This window comes from Perca fluviatilis, chromosome 13 (genome assembly GCF_010015445.1).
Source record: "Perca fluviatilis chromosome 13, GENO_Pfluv_1.0, whole genome shotgun sequence".
Taxonomy (NCBI): domain Eukaryota; kingdom Metazoa; phylum Chordata; class Actinopteri; order Perciformes; family Percidae; genus Perca; species Perca fluviatilis.
In genome coordinates, this window is record NC_053124.1 from 23,950,380 (window position 1) to 23,971,391 (window position 21,012).

Sequence of the window (21,012 nt, forward strand, 5' to 3'; positions counted from 1 at the left end):
TGTTTTGAGCTAACGTTAGCAATCAAACAATCATAGATAGCTAAAACGTTTTTTAAATGAGAAATGATTTCCATCTTCTGTTATTGTTTGTAATGAGAAAAGTTTATTATTTTTTGCTTGCAGCCAGATCCGGATCCCTTGGCCTTAAGCCGTAAACCGTTTAAATCTGAGCATGCGCAACTCGCATCTGCACTCGACTCACATCGGGTAGTGACACCCATTGGATAGATAAACAGTGGTCAAGCAAAAAACTACTACTACTTTTTTAACTACTCCAAAGTTTAGGTTTTCATCACACACCTTACAGTGTTTACAATCAGTAAAATCAGTTAAATTCACACATAACTATTCCTCTACCCTTTTGAGGTGGAGAATTTTAGAGGATGCATTGTTTACCCACATCACCAGTGTGCCGTTTGTTTTATTGCAAGCAGAGAAGGCAGGCATCACTTCTGCTTGGCTGGAGAAGAGGCAGACACGGGGAATGTGAATGAGAGGTAGAGAAAGAGAGAGAGAGAGAGAGAGAGAGAGAGAGAGAGAGAGAGAGCGCCCAGGTGAGACCTGAAAGCTGCCTTTGTGTGGCAGCTGGCAGTACGAACACTGCCCTTCACTGTGAGGCGTCCACACACACACACACACACACCAGTATACTGTACACGTTGGAGAGTTATGGGGGGATGTTTGGTAAAAATATGAGGCTGAAAAACCGTTGTGAGTTTGCAGATGTAACAAAACAAGCCTTCACTCTTTCTCTCCGAGGTGAACGGACATTTCAGAGCCATAAAGTTGCTCTGTTTTCCTTCTGCGTTTCCAAATCTCCATTTCATATGCTAAACACTCTCTTATTTTCTCCTTCACTTCACCTCAACTGTATGTGGCTCAGTTCAGCTGGAGCTTGAAGAGCATGATAATATCTAGTCCTGTCTATGACTCTTCCAGAAGTCAGCACACATCTAAGCACATATGAGCCTGTACAAATCCATCTTTTTCACAGGAATGTGGAGATAGAAAGATGGTGGACTTCCTGAAGAGATGTTTTTGGTGTGTGGCAAATCAGGGATGGATGCCTTTTTGAAAGTGCGCTGAGTTGTACTTTTCTCACTTTTTTCTTAATGAGCTAGAGCCAAAGAGGGATTATGACAGTTTAAAATCCTCTGCTGCCTGTGAAACATTACCCAGCGGTGCAATTTTATTGCTACTTGATTATATATGTGTATTAAATGTGATTGGGGTTGCAGATTACGGATGCCAAATGAAAAGCAAATACAAGCTCATACCCATTGGACAACTAAAGTGTTAGTTATGGCATCTCTTGAGACAGCAGTTTCACAATTAATGCCATAGCATGTCTCCGTGTTGGTTGCAGAGCGGCAACTCTGTCTGTGTACTGATGTGTATTCTTGTTTGTTTACTTCTCCCCAGGAGGGGCTCTGCAGACAGCGGTCGCGCCAGGCACCATGAGGCAGCAAGCTTGGCCTGAGAGAGCGGAGAATTCACCCTTCATCACTCTCAACCAGGCTGGGCAGTGGAGGAAATGCACACAGAGGCAGCAGAAGAACCAGCAGCGCATGCCACAGCAGACACAGGCGAATACACACATCTGAGAGTGCATTGGAGAGCAAATGGGGAAGGCAGAAAGAGACTGAAATAGGGGAAACAGTAACTCAGATTGCGTCATCCTAAATGGCAAAGTGGACTGGGCCATCCTCAGAGGCAGTGATGTCCTTGTTAACGCGTTGTCCTTCGTTAGAACCTCCTTGTTAGAAATCACAAGTCAGTCCCCTGTGAGGCCACAGAGCTGAGGGGCAGAGGAGAGGAAAAACAGAGGACGAGAGAGAGACAGAGTGGGAAAAAAAAGAGACTGTGACAGGCCCCCATGCAGGCGCGTAAGAAGTATGTTCTGCTGGGCTTGTGTGCGTGCTGTTGGCTGGTCCTCTTTTACTGGGGTGGAGGAGTCCAGCTACGTCTGCTTCGGCTGCTGACACGCCAGCGGGGTGAAGTGGTGCGCCCCTGGCCCAACTGGACCGACAGGGCCTTCCTGCCCCGCTATGCCCACCTGGATGAGCTCCAGACGGACCCCGGGACGGCTGAGTCGCCCCGCCAGCGCCGTCAGGCATGGTCTGCCATTTATAAGGACAGTCGCTGCCGCATGGAGACCTGTTTTGACTTCTCACGGTGTCGGCGTAGAGGCAGGGAAGGGTTTAGGGTGTATATATATCCTTCAGAGAAAAATGATCACGTGTCTGAAAGCTACAGGAAGATCCTGACGTCCATAGCGGAGTCCCGGTACTACACATCAGACCCCCGTGAAGCATGCCTGTTCGTGCTCGGGATAGACACCTTAGATCGGGACCAGCTATCAGGACAGTTTGTGCCTAATGTGGATGAACGTATCCGTGGTTACCCACTGTGGAATGACGGGCGGAATCACCTGATCTTCAACCTGTACTCAGGCACCTGGCCTAACTACACAGAGGACCTGGGCTTCAACATCGGCCAGGCCATCTTAGCCAAAGCCAGCCTCAACACCGAACATTTCAGGCCAGGCTTTGACGTCTCCATCCCGCTGTTTTCAAAGGATCACCCACAGAAGGGTGGAGAGCGGGGCTGGCTGGTGAGGAACACCATACCACCACGAAGGAAGTACCTGCTGATGTTCAAGGGGAAGCGTTATCTGACTGGCATCGGCTCAGACACCAGAAACGCTCTTCATCACATCCACAACGGAAAGGACATTGTGTCGTTGACAACGTGCCGCCACGGGAAGGACTGGGAGAAGCACAAAGATGCCCGCTGTGACCATGACAACCTGGAATATGAGAGGTAAGACAGGGGTCATGTGGCCAGTGGGGAGGGCAGTAATGAGGTGATGTTAAAATGAGAAGCGAGGTGTGCGTGAGTATGGCGCTAAACATGGATTTATGGGAGACAGTATTTTTTTTTATAGGAAATACACGTTGTTGTTCCTTTTGACTTTGGATTTGAACTGTACATGCTGTTTTATTGGTCTGTTAGATGTCACGTCACGGCTTTTCTACAAGCAGTGTCAGGGGTTGCTTTTGGGTCCCACTAGTTGTTTTTGTCTCTTTTTGTTTAGGTTTATGATGTTTGTCAGTTGCATTCAAGATCAACGATTTTACACTGAGTTAAGTCCCTGGAAATTTAGATTCAGGTCACTATTTACAGCAATTGTTGTATAATAACATTGGTTGTAATTTGCTCAACTTGTAATAAGAAGTTAATAATGTAATTAATCTTAGAGGATTCTAGGCGAACAAATGAGTATTTTGAAAAAAACGTGCCCACGCAGTCCTTTCCATTTTGTATTTGGGTGTGTACTACAATAAAACAAAGACAGCTAATTAATTACAACTGCAACTACACTGCATAAAGAGCCAAAGCAAAGGTCACCACAAAGAATGGCTTTGTGAAATCTTTTGTCACCTCAGAGAAAACAAACTGCTGCCTGGTGTTAGGTGTGAATGGTTATTATATTTGTAAATCAGTCTGTTCATTTTTTCCAAAGATGTTTTTGCTGTAGTTGTTGCATGGGAGATAAGCTTGCCTTTTTTCCACCTAAGTTTTAATTGAATAGTTTACTGACTGGATGGGGGGTTGGAGGTGATAAAAGACATTGGGAAATGAGAGTCCAGCAACATCTGCAATACTTTAGAGCAATGATTTATTAAAGCCAACTAATTTAAGCATAGGACTTTTGTAAGGGTTTGAAAACAGTTTGTACAAACATTTATACCATGTATATTTCCACTTCAGCCGCCCTATGTGCTGTTGAGGCCACAGAGTGGTTTTTAAGTATGTGAGCGCCATTGTTGAGTTCATAATGAAAAGCTTTAGGAAACACACCCATCTGCCTAATACATGTTGCAACAGCAGCTTGGTAAACATGTCTCATCCTCTGAGTACTTTTCTTCTACTGGCTTATTGTAGCTCAGACAGTGATTTAAAAACAGATGGAAATAGATACATGAACTTACAAAATAGGAACTTTTGGATTGTAAAATGGTTATGCACATTCTCTGGGAATCTTAAAATCTTGTTTTATCTAATTGCAATAGTATATTTTTTGTGGAGTGGTGGTGGGGTGGAGAACGATGACAAAGAAGGACCACTGAAGTTTAGTTTCATGCAAAGCCATCATCTTCTATTATTCTTTACAATAGTTATTACATTGTTGAAATAGAGGAGCTATACCGTTCTTTAACACAGCCCTTTTGTTTTACTCCAACTTGCTTAACTTACACTTTGCAATTAAAGTCTCTGAAGCTGAAGTGCTGACAGAGCTCCTCATTATAAAGTCTGTGCCTGTCCATTCATACACAGATACCAAGGATAGTGCAGAACATTCAGAGACAGGAGAAGATGAATTGCAGTGAAAGATGAGAAGAATGAGAATAAGGAGTTAGAGCCACACCAAAATGTCTATTAAAGTTTGAGTAGATTCCTCGACAGTTTAAGACCGCAAAGCAACATTTGGAAGAACTATCAACACTGCTATTAATTTATTATAAGACAATGCATAGAGAAACATAATTTAAGTGTTTAGAATTTTGGAATTAATTTATTGTCTGATTCATACTCTGAAAAACATAAACGGAATAAAGTGAAGTCAAAGGCAGTGGATGATCGAGACAGATCTATGTAAATACTAAAGCTGTTTAAAAATGTTCTAGGTCTCAGTAAAAACAGCATTGTTTTTTCCCCAAAATTGGTCTGAACATCTATAGCCCCTCACTGCACTCTAGACTGGAAAAGCCCAGCTAAGTTAGGATAGAGGGTTAGCTATGGAAACTATACATTTAAAGTAAATTAATAACACATTAACCTTATGATAAAGATTAGTTCGTTATTGATTGAGTCCAGTGTTTAGCAGTGTAATATTTTGAAATTGCTTCTGCATTTTTGAAATGCTTCTCCTCTGTTGGACTGACGGAACTTTTCTGGCATAAGCGAAGCAAACAGCTAAACCCCAATTCAGATCTAAGGCACCCGGAGGTAGAAGTTGTTTTCATGTGCTATCAGATGCATGCTCAAAGCAAGTATCTTTTCAAATTTTCTTTACCCTGGGCACAGCTGTTAGGTGATGGTTCTGATCCATGCACAGTCCTTGCTCATGTGGCCTATAACTAGCTACTGTAGGCTTGTTTACATTGGGCTGGGCAGCAAAGGGATGGAGCTGCTCAACACTGTATGAAAGAGCTCATTTATTCCACACAGCCCGCTACTCAGACACCCGGGTGGGCAGGGGGTGCGTGGGGTGGGGAGGATAGGGGGGGGAGGTCCAATGCGGTATTTTGCAGTAGATTTGGATATGCCAACGGCTCTGAGGGCGTAAGGGTGTGAATGGGGAGGCAATGTGAGAGACAGCTGCCGTTTGTAAGAAAAACACAAAAAGCTTGATGATTTTTTTTCTTCCTCTCTCCCCTTTTGTATGAAGTCTCTTTCTCTGGAAGCAGGAGGCTTTTAGCCTTGGAGAAAGAGGTGTGAAGCAGGGATGTGGGGTGAGAGCAGTGAGGGAAGGTGAGGGTCCATCTCTTGTTTTGCATCCTTTGAATCTCCTTTTGGGGAGAGAAGAAGAAGGGGATTTCAGAGGGGAGAGCATGAAGACCGTGGAAACCAAATGATCAAAAAGAAAAGGAAAAAAGGACAATAAACAAACTGCATGATCAAGGTTTCTGTTTGAAAACCTTGTATAGACACACCCTCACCTCTCCATCTGTCTGCTGCCATTTCCTTCCTCTCTCGTATGTCTTACCTTCAATCTTTCAATCCTTTCCTTTTACTCTTCTCTCTTCAGTTTCTGGCAAAAATCGTGCACCTGCAAAAAAAACAGTATGCTAATAATAATTCCACGTCACCAAGTGATCATGTGTGTGAGTGTGACTGTCACTGCTAGAAATGCATGAGATTGTGTCTGTGTTTGAGAGAGACTGTGTCACAGTCAATGAGGCTCTTAGAAGGTGGCACCAGGTTAATGTGCGCATGCATCTGGTGCACTAGCAGATTAGCCCTGAGGGACCTGGACAACACAGCAATCAACGGACAAAGGGCACAAGAGGGGGGAGGAGGAGGAGGAATTAGGAAGGAGGGGAATAGATCAATAGACTGACATCATTTTTCCGACCAAGTAAAAACCTTAACATCCCACCCCCCTACTTAGATGCATGAGAAAATGAATTGGGCTGTGAAGTGACTGCCCCAAAGGATAACACAAGTTACAGTAAAATTGCACAATAATAATGATTATAATTGTGTTTGATTGAGTTTAAGGTAGGGTTCACTGCAAACATGTTATTCTACACCCCTTTACAGGAGACATTGTAACACCTGAGTTTTTTGTAAAAAACAACAACACAGAGCTCTGTCATTTTTGGTCTGCAGTTAATGATTTTTTTTTTTTATTATCAATCAATCTGTTGATCATTTCTCCAATGAATTAACCCAAAACCCTAGGTTACAATTACATCAAACAGAGGAAAACAGCAAATCCTTACATTGGAGAAGTGGTTCAACTGATAAATGACAAACAATTAATCAAAAATCTAAATAGTTTTTTGAATGATTTTCTGTAGATCGACTTATGGTTTCAGCTCTAATTCAGTTCAATTAGGCTACAATGAATTGAGGGAATTGAGCCTTAAAGTGCTCATATTATGCTTTCTGGCTTTTTCCGTTTCCGTTATTGTGTTATATATCTTTTTTTTTGCATGTTAAAAGGTTTAAAAAGTGAAAAAGCCCAAAGTCCACCCCAAAGGGACTTACCATCTTCAAGAGAAAACACTGTTCACAAACTGCTCCAAACAGATCTATTGTAGTCCAGCCTTTACTTCTGTGACGAACGTGCGTCATTTTGTAACACACGTTATAATGCTCACCTAGCTGCTAGCGTGGCACGCCCTCATACTCTGCTTCTGACTGGCTAGTAGTCCTTACCTAGCTACTGCGCATGTGCGACTCCTAAAAAAGATGGAATAGAAGTGAGATGCCTCACTCTGTAGCTAAAACAGAGAGCTCAACACACAGGGTGAAAAGATGAGCTGCAGCAATGTGCAGTACAACAAATATATGGTGTTTTTTGAAAATTAAACCACATAAACCTATTTTGGTACAACCTATAAATACAATTATGAACCTGAAAATGAGCATAATATGAGCACTTTAAAACATATTGATCTATTACTCAAACTGGCCTGATTGTATTTCATTATCGGTCAGCCTGTATCACATTGGTCTACTAACCACACAACATTGCTTATTACATCCAGGTCATACTGTAGGTTAATTGTAGGTCATCAGTCACTGTTCACAGAGACTTCAATCTGCCACTGTAGTTCCTTACACATTACTGCTGAACAACATCCTGAGCAGTTTAACAATTAAAGAGTTGCTTTACCAATATCACCCAAAACATTTTTATTTTCTTCCTATACCTTTGATGGTATCTAGCCATGCACCTGCTGATAGTTTGGGTTTTATTTGCCATGGTTTTGAGTAATTTTATGCCTGAGATGTCTGCCTTTACTGTAATACAAAGGTGGGGATGGTCTTTGTGGTCCTCACAGCATTGAAAACTTAAAAATATTAAGCAGCAACATCTCTTTCGAAGATCAGCATCCCGGTTACTTTATAACCCACAGACCAGGCTTTCAGCAGGCTTTATAGTGCATATTTCTGTGGTTGAAAAAAGCTAAAATGAAATCCGTTCTCAGTGGGGTCTCTGGATTATCCTGAATCATCCCCAACAAAGACGCCTATTCATCAGAACAAAGCAGTCTGCAACCTGTGTTCAACCCATGTTGGTTAAAGACACACATTTTCCCATTTAGCCTGATTGTTTTAACAGGTTTAAACCGCATTACTGTGCCACTCACTACCGAAGAGCAGTGTAAAGCATTGAAAAGCTGCCCTTCTATGTCTTTTTGCTGGACTGCTGAATAGCTGCAGAATGCACACTCTTTTGGCTTTATGAAACAATGATAATACCTCCAAGGTTGTTAGCAGAATAGTTTTTAAAAACGGATTAAGTTTAAATACCTTTGCCCCTGCCATTTCTATTAACACAATTTTACTATTTTAAAGTACGGAATAATTGGTAAATGGCACCCAAAAATCCTATTAAAATGCGCCATAGGGAAAAAGAAATCTGAATAGGAACAGAAGGTGCCTGGAAATACTTTTCGGGTCTATTGAATTTGGTGTGTAAGTTTGAGTGTGTGCGTGTGCATGGGTATGGATGATAGGAGAGAAAACAGAATGAAGTAGCAAAGAGACAAGTTGGAGGTAGGACACAGTGGTACCCAAGGCGATAAGAGCAGCAAGACAGAAAGGAAGAATAGGAGAATGTCATGTGATAAAGATTACAAAAAATGGTGAAAAAGAGCGAGGGATACCGCAGGCAACTTAAAGAAAAAGCCAGAATGAAACGGGACAAGAGGGAGGGTGACAAAGTGGAAGAAAAAGACATAGTTGAGAAAGAGGGAATTAGAAGAAAGGGGATACTTGAAGCAAGGGAGAAGCTGTGCTGCAGCCTAATGGCCTAGTTTCCCTTACTTGAGAGAATTCTCTAAAAAAGGGAAGAGAAACGTGCATTGTACAGTGAATGTAAATGAGCAAGAGTGTGAAAAACAGAGCGGGGAGGAAGAAAGAGAGGGATACTTAGGAGAAACAAAAGGTACCACAGAAAACGCAAAGTTCTCAGGTTCCTTTCGAACCAACTAAGAACCAAGTGTTTGTGAGGGGGAACTGGGGTTGAACGGAGATGGGCAGGATGGGAGGGAGAGATTGAAGTGACAGGGAGGATGTGTAATGGCACAACGCTCTACCGCCCTGTTTGTCCTAAATGGCCTCGGCGCATTAGGGCTGGTGTTGGAAACCGATGGGTCATTATTAATGCCCTTACTTGAAGGAACTCAAGGTTGTTGAAAGAGCGAGCAATCAGACTTTAAAACCTGGGTAACAGTTCAGGATGAATGCAGCATACTAATCAGACAAAACACAACTGCAAGCGAGGCCGATTTTAATAATATTGCGGCAAGGAAAGAAATGCTTCCATGCATATGTAATATGCAGACTTTTATGCTTTCATGTGCATGTAAATACAGTATAATAATTCAGATTTCAATGTGGTGTGTGAAACCTGAATCAGCAATGGAAAGGAAAACAGCATCATTGTTATCTGCTGGCAGATATAAAAAAGGCCCCCCACTGCTGTGTAGTTAACTAGTTCTGCACATATACAGTTTGAATTACTAGGTAGGTGCATGCATGCACAGTTGTGTGTGTCTGGGTCTGTAAACACTATACGAGAGTGTGTGCGATTTGAGATTTTGGTAAACCAAATAAGAAACGCTGCAGCCCACTGTAATTAGGGCCTGTGAAATTGTACCTCTGAAGATGCTGTGGTCTGAGTGTGTGTGTGTGTGTGGTTTGTGTGGCCACCCTCTGCTGTCTCTGTTTAGAATACTTGGAAACGAGAGGCAGCCTTGTGATTCTTTGGCACTTGTACACTCCTTCCTCCGTTCTTTTTCCTCCTCTCCAGCTCGTATCTTTTTAATCCAACACATCAGTCTTTCTTGCTTCCAGTGGGCTTTTGTGAAGTCTGGTCAAAAATATTAATCAAGTCACAGAGTGCTCCAACAGTACAGCAAAGGTTGAACGGAAGGCATGAAATTCACCTGTTGTCTCACTGGCCAATGTAGCTGATTGATTTTGTTTTTCTTTAAAGCTACTACAATCAACAATGGATCAACTGACGGTTTGTAAAGTGAAAGGGGTCACTCATTGTGATAAACCCACAGAGAATGATCACCCTGCTCTTCAATTCCTCTTGCCTAGCTCTATGTAGCATTTAAGCATCTTGTTTGGGTTTTACGGCCCGCAGCTTCAATGTTTCAGTTCACTCTCGCCGCTCTCATCAGCGTCGTTTTCAGCTGTAGCAGGAAGCTCTGTTCAACAAAGAAATTGCGCATGTGAATCCGTTGTACGCTACCTGCTCAGCACCAAAAGACAGACAAATATACACATATATTTGTGGATGTGTAATAGATAACCCTTTCCAAAAATCCAATTTAAAACACAAAAAAACTTTTGTTTGGTTGTGTTTTGTCTGCTGACATGTTTATCAAGTGGAAATTAGAAAGGGAAAATGTATCATTGATTGTTAATTTAGTCTACTTTAAAAAACAAACAAAAAAACATTTGATGTCAATCACAGTGGTTGCAGGACCTCAAAAGGTTTAATACGGTCAGGAGTTAAGGGAATATAACTGAATACATTTTATAATCTTCATCAACGGTGACTTCAGAGTCAATTTATATCATGCTATTACATCCAGACCACAGTTTTATTTTGCCAAGCCATTATATTTATTTCTGCCAGATATCCTAACATCTGACTTTCATGAATTCTGCTGGACAAATGATACTTGGGCCAAGGAATCATTTGTTAGGTTTTGGTTTTGACCTATTTGGAAAGTTTTTCATTATTGTTTTAGCCGCAACTATGAGAGAGACTTGAGAGGCGTGTTTGCAAGGCAGCGAAATCCATTTTAACTTCACTTCAACTGATTGGAGTAATTTCTTTGGCTGTAACGTTAACTTGGAGGAGTGCTCAGTGTTGGCGGAGTCTTCTGCTGCAGCTCCCCCTACCGCAGCTTTCATTCCTTAATGTTGAGAAATGTTGTATGCTTGGTCAAATGCAAGCCAGTCGCGACCTGCTTGTCATTTCTCATTAAATGTTTGTGGTCAAATCTTCATCCCTTCATTGTTCTCTCAACCGCTGCTCACTGTTTGAAAACTTGAGTCACATTTGTAGCCTCCCACCTCCTACATGCTGCTATTTCAGTTGGAGTTTCTCGTCAGTCTCACTTCTCCATTTCTCAAAAATATTATAGTCAATGAGGGCATTCAATGTGACAAAAGCTTGTTCTTTACAAGTTGTGTTGGAAAAACCAGTTACACCACCTCATGAAGCAATCAAGGTCTCAACGGCTTTGTGTTATACAAGCTCTGGAAAACGTCTGACAACCAATGTTTGTCATACAGAAACTTGATCAGATAATGAAAATGCCTGGTGGACATATGTGCCACACCCTGGCTTTACCTTTGGGAAGTCACACGATGTGGCATGGGTGTTCACCGATTTTGCAACTTCTAATAATAATTCTCGCTCTGTCTCTAACTCACACCTCACAACCCCGTAACTTTTCTCCCAACATCTTGTCCTCCTCCTGCTCTCTCACTTTTTATTTCAGACTGTACTTGACAGAGTCCTCCTACACTTGAGTGCAAGCCTCCTACCATATTTCTGAGCTCCGGTATGCATAATTCATCAACAGACCCTTGCTTTTCCATGAAGGCACTTTTTTTGACAGCACAGCTTTGTCTGTAGTGTTACACATCATTGTTTCGAACGCCGTTGTGTTGGTTACATGCACATGGATGCACATGTGCATGCTCGAAAACAGTGACGAACAGTCCCTTCTTTGCTCTCACTTGTTAATCTATGCATTCCTGCTCTGACACCATGTTTCCCATCCCGTAATGTTTGAAAAGTCCTGTTGTATAGGGGTCTTCCCATTTTCTAAAACTTTGTAGATCAGTTATAAGCAATTAATAAGAACAACTTTTAGGTTTGAAGTTTGTGAAAAGTCCATTTGACTGAACTACGTACCTTTTTATAAAGGGCTGCAGAGGATCTGAACAAAAATATGTTTATTAATAATTTAAGCCTTTTTTTAACGGATTGCCAACATTTTTAACTGCATTATTACCAAATAGAACAGATAAACACAGGCCAAAAGGATTTTGTTGGTGTTGCTGGCAATCCATTAATAAATGCTTAAGTTTGACATTTAAAAAGAAATTCAGACAAAATCTTGGCTTTGAGCAGGGGCCAGGCAATCAGAGGAGACTCCAGTCCGGCACGTAGCTCCCAAATTATAATTTTTACACACAAAAAAAATCTAACATGGTAATTAATGAGCTTTAGAGGTGCTGGTAGGTGGATTTTGTTCACCGTTTCCAGTCTCTGTTCTGAGCTAAGCTTACCCTGCTGCTGGCTGTCTGTAGCTTCACATTTTGAATCTGACAGGTAAGGGTGATAATAGTTGTTAATGCATGATATTTCATTTTGGGATTAAACCTTTGATTTTTCAGTTGAGGTCAGCCTTCAGCTGGTCGGGTCAGGTCGAACTCTTAGTTGTTATGTTGCCGTCTGATATCCTGTTATTGCAATTATCTCTGATACGACGCATTTTTGGGAAAGTACTGGAGAATTTCAGTTCTGGCTAACAGACTTTGCACAATGGTTAGAATACAAAAGTTCATGCAGAGGATTAAAGAATATCTGTATTAACAGGTAGGCCTCTACTGTGGGTTTCTACCAAACAGTCTTTCCATCCTAAAACTCATAAAATCTAGTCATATAGTGCAGCTAATACAGTCCAGCTGCTTCAAAGGAGATCACCTTACCTGTAATATCCTCTGTCTGTTGGTTGACCTCGCTGTGTTCACTTATTACAGACATATGTGAAAACAGTGATGATTTAAAAATCATTGCGACTGGTCGTCTCAAGGAATTTGGAGGCAATAGTAGCTCACAGATCACAGGATGCAAACCATGACTAGTGGAAAATCTTGGCAGGCATAACCTCAATTTATTTCAAATGCTTTGAAGAGCTGTTTAATCCAGGTAGACTTTATTAGTGGAGCTGTGCAGTTACAGTAGGGGATCTGTGTCTCACTGATATGACAGTATGAGTATTAGCATTTTTTACCAGAAATAGTCCAGAGTGGAAGGCTAACCAAAGCCAAATGTAATAACATGCAGGACAAAACACTGATGAGAGCTTGGAGATTCAAACATTTTTGCACGATTTGTTGTTTTTGGAATCAAATTAAATACAGAAACCGTATTGACGTAAGTAAATATAACTTTTGTTTTCTGAGTTTTTGCAGAAAAGGAGAAGCTCCAATGGGTCATATCTGGTTTTTGAACTTGTGAGGAAAGCAAATTCTGAAAGGGTGTATGCAGCCTGACCCAGCCTGATTGTCTTGACTTATTCGGGTCATATTCGGGCACATTTTCATGTGCACACTGTAGGTTTATGGAGAATATAAAGGAAATAGGTAAAGCAGAACTTTTAATAGTTGCCAATTTATCAGGCACTGGGTGTTCTGTTCTTTCCAGATTGATCTGTTTTGTGAAGATTTGCAGAACATTTTGTGATCTTGCTTTTTGTCATTGTGTTCTTGTCACATCAGTGCAAAGTGATGATTGAATTTTGATAGCTGATTGTTATGATTGGTTCGGATGTAAAAGAAATATTAGTTTCAGGCACGGGGCTTGCTTTGGGCTTGAAAATTGCGTTGGCTGGAATGACTCCGGCTGGGCCAGACTCAAAGTCCCCCCATCTGGTGTCCTTCTAGTGGCCTGCGTCCAATAATTTTAAAGGGGTGATAGAATGCAAAACCGATTTTACCATGTCATAGTTGAATAACACAATACATAGAAGCTCAAAATCCCATTGACACCCCTTTACTATGAAAATCTCATATTTTGAAACTGCCGCTGAAAACGGGCGAATCTCAACAAAGCTGGAAGTTGACGTCAACCTCCCAAGACCTGTACCTTTGTCACGGCCATGGGTGTATTAAGAGAACAGTCACGCCCCAACATTTACATAGGTTACACAACTGACCTGAGATCAGGTAGTCTTCTGAATCTAGGTCACGCAGATCTCTGCTATTCCATTACAAAATTCACTTCTGAAACTTTTTTATGTGAGAAATCAACTATGTAAAGCTCAAATATGGGCCGTTTTACGAAAATGGATGGCTAATTGCAAATTTTGTCCGACTGTGTGTCGGAGTTCAGCGGCCGGTGGGTTGCTACATCGCCGCCCTGCCTGTCCTCTGTCATAGACCCCGGCCTGCTGTGAGCTCAATTGAGCTCGGCCGGCAGCCCAGTGCTCAATACCCGCGCAAACTTACCCTTTTCTGGGTGACTGGACTACCAAACGCCATTGCCCTGACAGAGCTCCAGGGCCTGCAGCTGTAATAAACCTGTAATATTCATGCCGTGACAAAATTCAAACTGTAAATATACTATAGTTATGCCGAAAGTGTAGCTAGCTAGCTGCAATCGTTTCCCATTGTTTTGAATGGGACATATAGCTAGCTAACTGCTTGTCCTAACAAGACGCCTTGCGTTCATAAAAATGCCTTAAAATCAAATCGGACACAACGGTTAGCTTTATAAGACATTGGGGTAGATGTTATATAAGTGGCGTGACGAAATTCAAACTGTGAATATACTATAGTTATGCCGAAAGTGTAGCTAGCCAACTGCAATCGTTTCCCATTGTTTTGAATGGGACATGTAGCTTGCTAGCTGCTCGTCCTAACAAGACGCTTGGCGTTCATAAAAATGCCTTAAAATCAAATCGGACACAACGGTTAGCTTTATAAGACATTGGGGTAGATGTTATATAAGTGGCGTGATGAAATTCAAACTGTGAATATACTATAGTTATGCCGAAAGTGTAGCTAGCCAACTGCAATCGTTTCCCATTGTTTTGAATGGGACATATAGCTTGCTAGCTGCTCGTCCTAACAAGACGCTTGGCGTTCATAAAAATGCCTTAAAATCAAATCGGACACAACGGTTAGCTTTATAAAACATTGGGGTAGATGTTATATAAGTGGCGTGACGAAATTCAAACCGTAAATATATTATAGTTATGCCGGCAGCCGGCCGCGGAGCCCTGGTAGTGCAGTATCCACAAAGGGTGACTTTGCCCTGGGTATGGAGCCCAGCAGGCTGCCGCTTTCTCGTCAGACTGTGTGGAGCTCCTAAAGTCCGACACGTCTTACCAAATTTGCAATTAGCCATCAATTTTTGTAAAACGGCCCATATTTGAGCTTTATATAGTTGATTTGTTGTATAAAAAAGTCTCAGAAGTGAATTTGGTAACGAAACATTGCAAACATTGTCTGAAATATGAGATTCTGTCGCGTCTCCAATGTGTGTGTATGGCGATTTGCTCAACCAATCAGCGTGCGTCTCTAATGTGTGCGTATGGCAATTCGCTCAACCAATCAGTGCGCAGCTCATCTAAATATTCATGAGCATACCATATTTGGAAGAAAAGCTCTTGTTACGAATAGGGACAAAACACAGGGATGCATAAGGGCCAATAAAATATCAACCAGGCCATTTTCAGCCCAACCAATGTCACATACCCCATTAGGAGACCATAAGGAACAGTGTGAAATACCCTATATAATCATTCTATCACCCCTTTAAACTTGATACCCACTCCACACAGCAATTGGCCACCTGTGAAGAGGATGTAAACGTCCCTCTTAAGGTGTTTTTTGGTATTCTTTACACCACTACTTCTGTCTCACCTACAGTGCCTTGCGAGAAGTATTCCCCTTGAACTTTTCGACCTTTGCCACATTTCAGGCCTCAAACATAAAGATATAAAACTGTAATTTTTGTGAAGAATCAACAACAAGTGGGTCCCAATCATGAAGTGGAACGAAATTTATGGATATTTCAAACCTTTAAACAAATAAAAACTGAAATATTGGTGCAAAATTATTCAGCCCTTAAGTTAATACTTTGTAAGGCCACCTTTGCTGGATTACAGCTGTAAGTCGCTTGGGGGTATGTCTCTATCAGTTTTACACATCGAGAGACTTTTTGCCCATTCCTCCTTGCAAAACAGCTCGAGCTCAGTGAGGTTGGATGGAGCGTTTGTGAACAGCAGTTTTCAGTTCTTTCCACAGATTCTCGATTGGATTCAGGTCTGGACTTTGACTTGGCCAGTCTAACACCTGGATATGTTTATTTGTAACCATTCCATTGTAGATTTTGCTTTATGTTTTGGATCATTGTCTTGTTGGAAGACAAATCTCCGTCCCAGGCTCAGGTCTTTTGAGACTCCATCAGGTTTTCTTCCAGAATGGTCCTGTATTTGGCTCCATCCATCTTCCCATCAATTTTAACCATCTTCCCTGTCCCTGCTGAAGAAAAGCAGGCCCAAACCATGATGCTGCCACCACCATGTTGACAGTGGGGATGGTGTGTTCAGGTGATGAGCTGTGTTGCTTTTCGCCAAACATAACGTTTTGCATTGTTGCCAAAAGTTCGATTTTGGTTTCATCTGACCACAGCACCTTCTTCCACATGTTGGGGTGTTCCCAGGTGCTTTTGACAAACTTTAAACACACTTTTTGGATATCTTTAAGAATGGCTTTCTTCTTGCCACTCTTCCATAAAGCCAGATTTGTGCAGTATCACTGATTGTGTCCTATGGACAGAGTCTCCCACCTCAGCTGTAGATTCTGCAGTTCCAGGTGATCATGGGCCTCTTGGCTGATTCTGATCAGTTTTGTATGGCTAAGTTTAGAGGCCGGGTCTTCGTGTTTGTAGTGGTCTGTACTCTCCATTTCTTATTGCCGTGCTTGGGAGTTTAGTTGGGATTTTTGATCACCGGTTTATTCCAAACTTCTCGGACCTGCCTGGTGTGTTCTGTTCTTTGTGTCTCTTTTACGGACTCTGGTTACAGATTTTTACGAGCTTACACACCTGTAAGTTGAGAGTGTGTGAGGTTAATGCAGTTTTTTGTTTTACGTTTGTGATGGTTATCGGAACACTGTATGTAAGATTTCAGCTCCCACGCAGTAATTTACAAGTAATGTGTAAATTAATTAAATATAACAGTAACATTTAGTTCATCATTTCACAGACCTCACATTATGAACAATTGTTCAGTCATTATGATTGCCTGTTTGGATGTCGGAGGTTTGGAAAAGGTTGCTCTGTACTATTTGCTGACTGCACTGCTTGTGAGAAACACGAGTTTCACACGGGCAAAGCATGCACTTTTTCACTACCGGCTCCTCATTTCTCAATTATCTAAGTTCATGCTTTGTCTTTAAAACTGTGGGATATATTGAGTGGGCGGCTCCAGTCTGTCAGGTGCCTATCGGGTTTCTTAAGGAAGGCCGTTTGGCCCGGGGGCTCCATCACTAGTGTGGATGTCCTCTTAATGGGTGCCCATTCAGTGCCCTAATGGGCCCTTTATCAACCCCTGCTAACACCACAGCGATCATAGCAGGAAAAGCCTCTGGCGACCTTGCTCGCTTTTGTCCAGGCCAACTGGAGCATAAAAACTTTGACAATGACAATGCAGTTGGGAGAGAGAAAGAGAGAGATGTGAAGGGAGACATTTCTCATTCATATGCAGTTAAGGAGCTGAACCTCTGCTCAGTGGCCTGGATTTTTGTTTACTGGTTTTTGATTGCATCTATTTGACCTTGACCTCACCACACGCTGTAAGAGCCTATGGTTTAGAGATTACGGAGCTGAGGAAGATGAGAGATTAGTGCTATCTCTGTCTTTCTTAGTTTCCTGATCTTTGAGAAAGGGATAATAGATTTAGGGGGAAAGTGGAAGGCACAATTGGATAATTAACTTTTTGAATTACGTTTTAAAAACCGCTCAACCTTACCAGTAAGAAAGATATGCAGAAACTGTTTTAGAAGTTCAACCCATTAATGTGGAGAAGAAGCCAGCAGCTAAATCATTACTTACAGGCACACAGCACTCAGACCAGATTTTGCCCCTAAATTGCCTGAGATACATGATATAAAATTAGGTCAAAAAATATTGTGTAGTAAGTTTGCAGTAAGATGAAACGGCTTTTTAATAACAGCTTCTTTTTTCTCTCTCTTTGATGTAGAGTGAAGCGCTCCGATTGGTCGGTCTTGAGATGAATGACTGATACATATTGATAATCCGAGCACTGGAAGGTTCAAAGGACTCACTAATATATGCTGCACTATCAGCGTTAGAATGATCTACCCTGGTTTTTAATAAAACAGGGGGTATTGGGGTTAAACTGGGATTTGGATGAGAGCCTGTCTAAGCGACCTCTAGTATTTTGTAATGCAAACTATTTTATAACCCTCCATGTGTATTGCTTAATTATTTTACTCATACATCATCCTTTATTGGAGCATTTATAGCACTGCTTGTGTAATGAATGTGTGTGTGTTTTCTGTGAAGCACGTATCTATATTTCTGTTACGGATGTCTTGATTGAGGTATTTGGACAGGCATGTGTTTCTGAGTTCATCGTGTACTTCTTCAGAATCCATTTGGGACAGTACAGGATGTCTTCTGCATTCCACTTTATCGTCACTTAAGGTGTTTGAAATGACATTCGTATTAGATAACAGATTGTTCAGAGACTTTGTTGGAACCTGACCTGTCTTTCATGCCATTATCTGCGGAGTACTTATCGTATTGGTATTGGTATTGGTATGAGTACATTGTGTACTTTTTTTTATTAATATGTGAGCAGCTTGGGAAGGGCACCTGTTGTAGCAGCATATGCAAAAGTGTAGGTTATCTTAAAGTTATAGTGCGTAGTTTCTGTCGCCCCCATGAGGAATTGTAATGACAAAAAAACTGTTGGTGCATCCACATGATACAAGCCTTACGTGATCGCGCACGCGCCCCCACCCCTCCTCCACGCAGTTCCTAGTAGCCAAGGAGGACACGGAAGATTAAAAAAACATGATGGACTCTTCAGAAGAGGTCATTATCTTCACTCAAGCTTCTATGCGGGAAAGTCACCGGACGACGCAATGTTCTGAACATAGCCAGACTGAGAAATGCAGAGAGAGCTGTGTGGAGCTGATAGTCTTAATTAGCTTTGTAGCAACTCATTTGGCCATGGCTTGAATGTAACGGACCTTATTAATATCAAAAAGTTACACACTAAAGCTTTAATCTCTTGAATGTCAGAGAGGTCTTGAAATCGGACCTACTGTGCTCCTTCTGCTGTTCTGCTCAGCCAACACCTCTTTGTCCAATATTGTTGCTTGGAGAATCCAATCATATTTATTTTCTCTTGTAGTTTTACTAAAGTGCATGGTAGAGAAAGAATAATAATTACGTTTTTCAGGAGCCTCACCTGTTTTCTTGGTTCTACTGAAATGTAATCCACTCATCACAAGTTGGAAAGTGCGTGCATGAGTGTGTTTTCTGCGTCACTGTTGCCAAGCCCAACAGCAGACAATATGGTATGTGTGCCCCAGATAAGGGCTTTTATTCTACCTAGCAAATGAAGAATGTGTAGAAGATCATGAATTACTCATGAGGTCTGGTGTTGAACTCTTATTTAATGATAGCCGTGCTGGGACCGCTCTGTACCTCTCGCCTGTCTCACTCCTCATCACCTTTGATGAATGAGAAACAAGTCAAGAGAGAAAGAGGGAGTGAGTCAAAACTTCCCCTTAGTTGCTCTCAAAATTTTTTTTTTTTTTTTTTTTTTTTTCTTTTCCCCCCCCTTTTTCCCCCCCCTTTCCTCACCTTCACTCTATTTCTGTCATTTCCATTAGATAATTGTACACCCTTAGTCCAATGCCTGCCATTGCGCTGTTCCGTGCTCTTCATTTTATCTGTATGCATCTCCATTCTTCAATAAGCAGGTGCATCAGGACAGATTAGGGGAAAAAAACTACATGATAAAATGTAATATACAATAATTTAAATGATTCAAATAAATCAAATGGGTCTACAGTCTATGGCCATGCTAGCGGCTCTGTGAGGCACAATGGTGCTTTGAGCTAAATGCTAACATCAGCATTAACATGCTGAAAGTGGCAATGCTAACCCGCTGATGTTTAGTTTAGTATGTTAGCATGCTGACATTTGCTAATTAGCACTAAACAGAAAGTACAGTCAAGGCTGATGTTAAAGTCATTAGTTTTGCAGATTTTAGACAAAATAAAATAAGTTAAGGATTGCCAAAGCTTTTTACAATTCCTGGTGGTGGCCGAGTGGTTACAGTGCATACCATCTAACCGCAATGTCTGTGGTTCGACTCAGGATGGGGACCTTTGTTGCATGTCATTCTCTCTCTGTCAACCTGCCGGCGGTGCTAGAGGAGAAGTCAGGGTATCACCAAAGTCATTGGGATATCTGGGAACCATGAATGTCGGAACCAAAGTTTATGCAAATATATCCAATAGATGTTGAGATTTTCAAATTGGTCAACTGGTGGAGCCAAATCAAAAGTCAGGGGATCACTAAAGTCACAAGGAATCATCGTCTGGGGACCAGGAATGTCTGTATAAAATGTCATGCCAATAAAGCTAAGAGATATTTCAGTTTTGAGCATTAAAATAAAAAATTATATAAGATGTACTCCTCCACACTCTGTGGAGTCGTTTATCTTCAACCTGGTGTATTTATTGCCTGCAGTGATATGTTTATACCATTACTACTATTAGCTTGCTGTTGGCATCTACTATAACGACCTCTAACAGTCCTGTAGTGGCATTCAGCGTCACTCCCAGCCTCTCACCCAGTGCCAAGCACAGGATTACACACATACACACCCCTCATATGCCCCTTAACACCCTTTCTCTATTTCCTGTCTTTGCTGCTGCTCTTTCTTTCACTTGATCGTTCTCTCAACACAAGATGCATGTAGTCACACACGCCCCTGCTCATGTTTCTTGCTGTGTGCCCAGCCAGCAGTGTCCTTTGCGCTCAGCCCTGCTTCTGTGTTTCCAGCTGTCCACCAGTTATCACTCTCTCTGTCTCTCTGTCCACTGGCTGCCAGTAACCAGAGCACTCTGTCTCGGTCTTCATGTAGTGACCTTCCCTCTCTTACTGTAAGATGAGTCTTCACATACTTCCCTCTTTTCCTTCTTTGTTGTCTCGACTTCCACTCTCTATTTCTGTTTTATACCCTTTAGGAAAAGAGATTTACTATTTCTGCCTCTTTTACTTTTATTGTTAGAATTTATTCTTTTGCTCCGCTGTTGTCTTTCATTCGGCTGCTCCCCCATCCCCCTTGCCTTTCTACCCATAAGGATGTAATGTGATCAGGTGCAGTGTGTGTGAACCATTTTGGTTATATTCACTTCAAAAAGTAGATTATGCCCGTGTCTGTCTCTATTTCCTTT

General features: G+C 41.7%; 1 protein-coding gene across 5 annotated transcripts in view; it reads left to right on the top strand.

The window, feature by feature from the left end:
* Positions 1 to 21,012, top strand: part of LOC120570710 (exostosin-1c) — an 89,338-nt gene that overhangs the window by 15,257 nt on the left and 53,069 nt on the right. For all 5 annotated transcript variants that reach the window (XM_039819189.1, XM_039819187.1, XM_039819185.1 and 2 more), the window contains exon 2: positions 1,423 to 2,823. In XM_039819189.1, coding sequence (XP_039675123.1) covers positions 1,877 to 2,823 — 947 coding nt within the window. In that variant the 5' untranslated portion in view covers positions 1,423 to 1,876. The remainder of the gene's footprint in view (positions 1 to 1,422; positions 2,824 to 21,012) is intronic.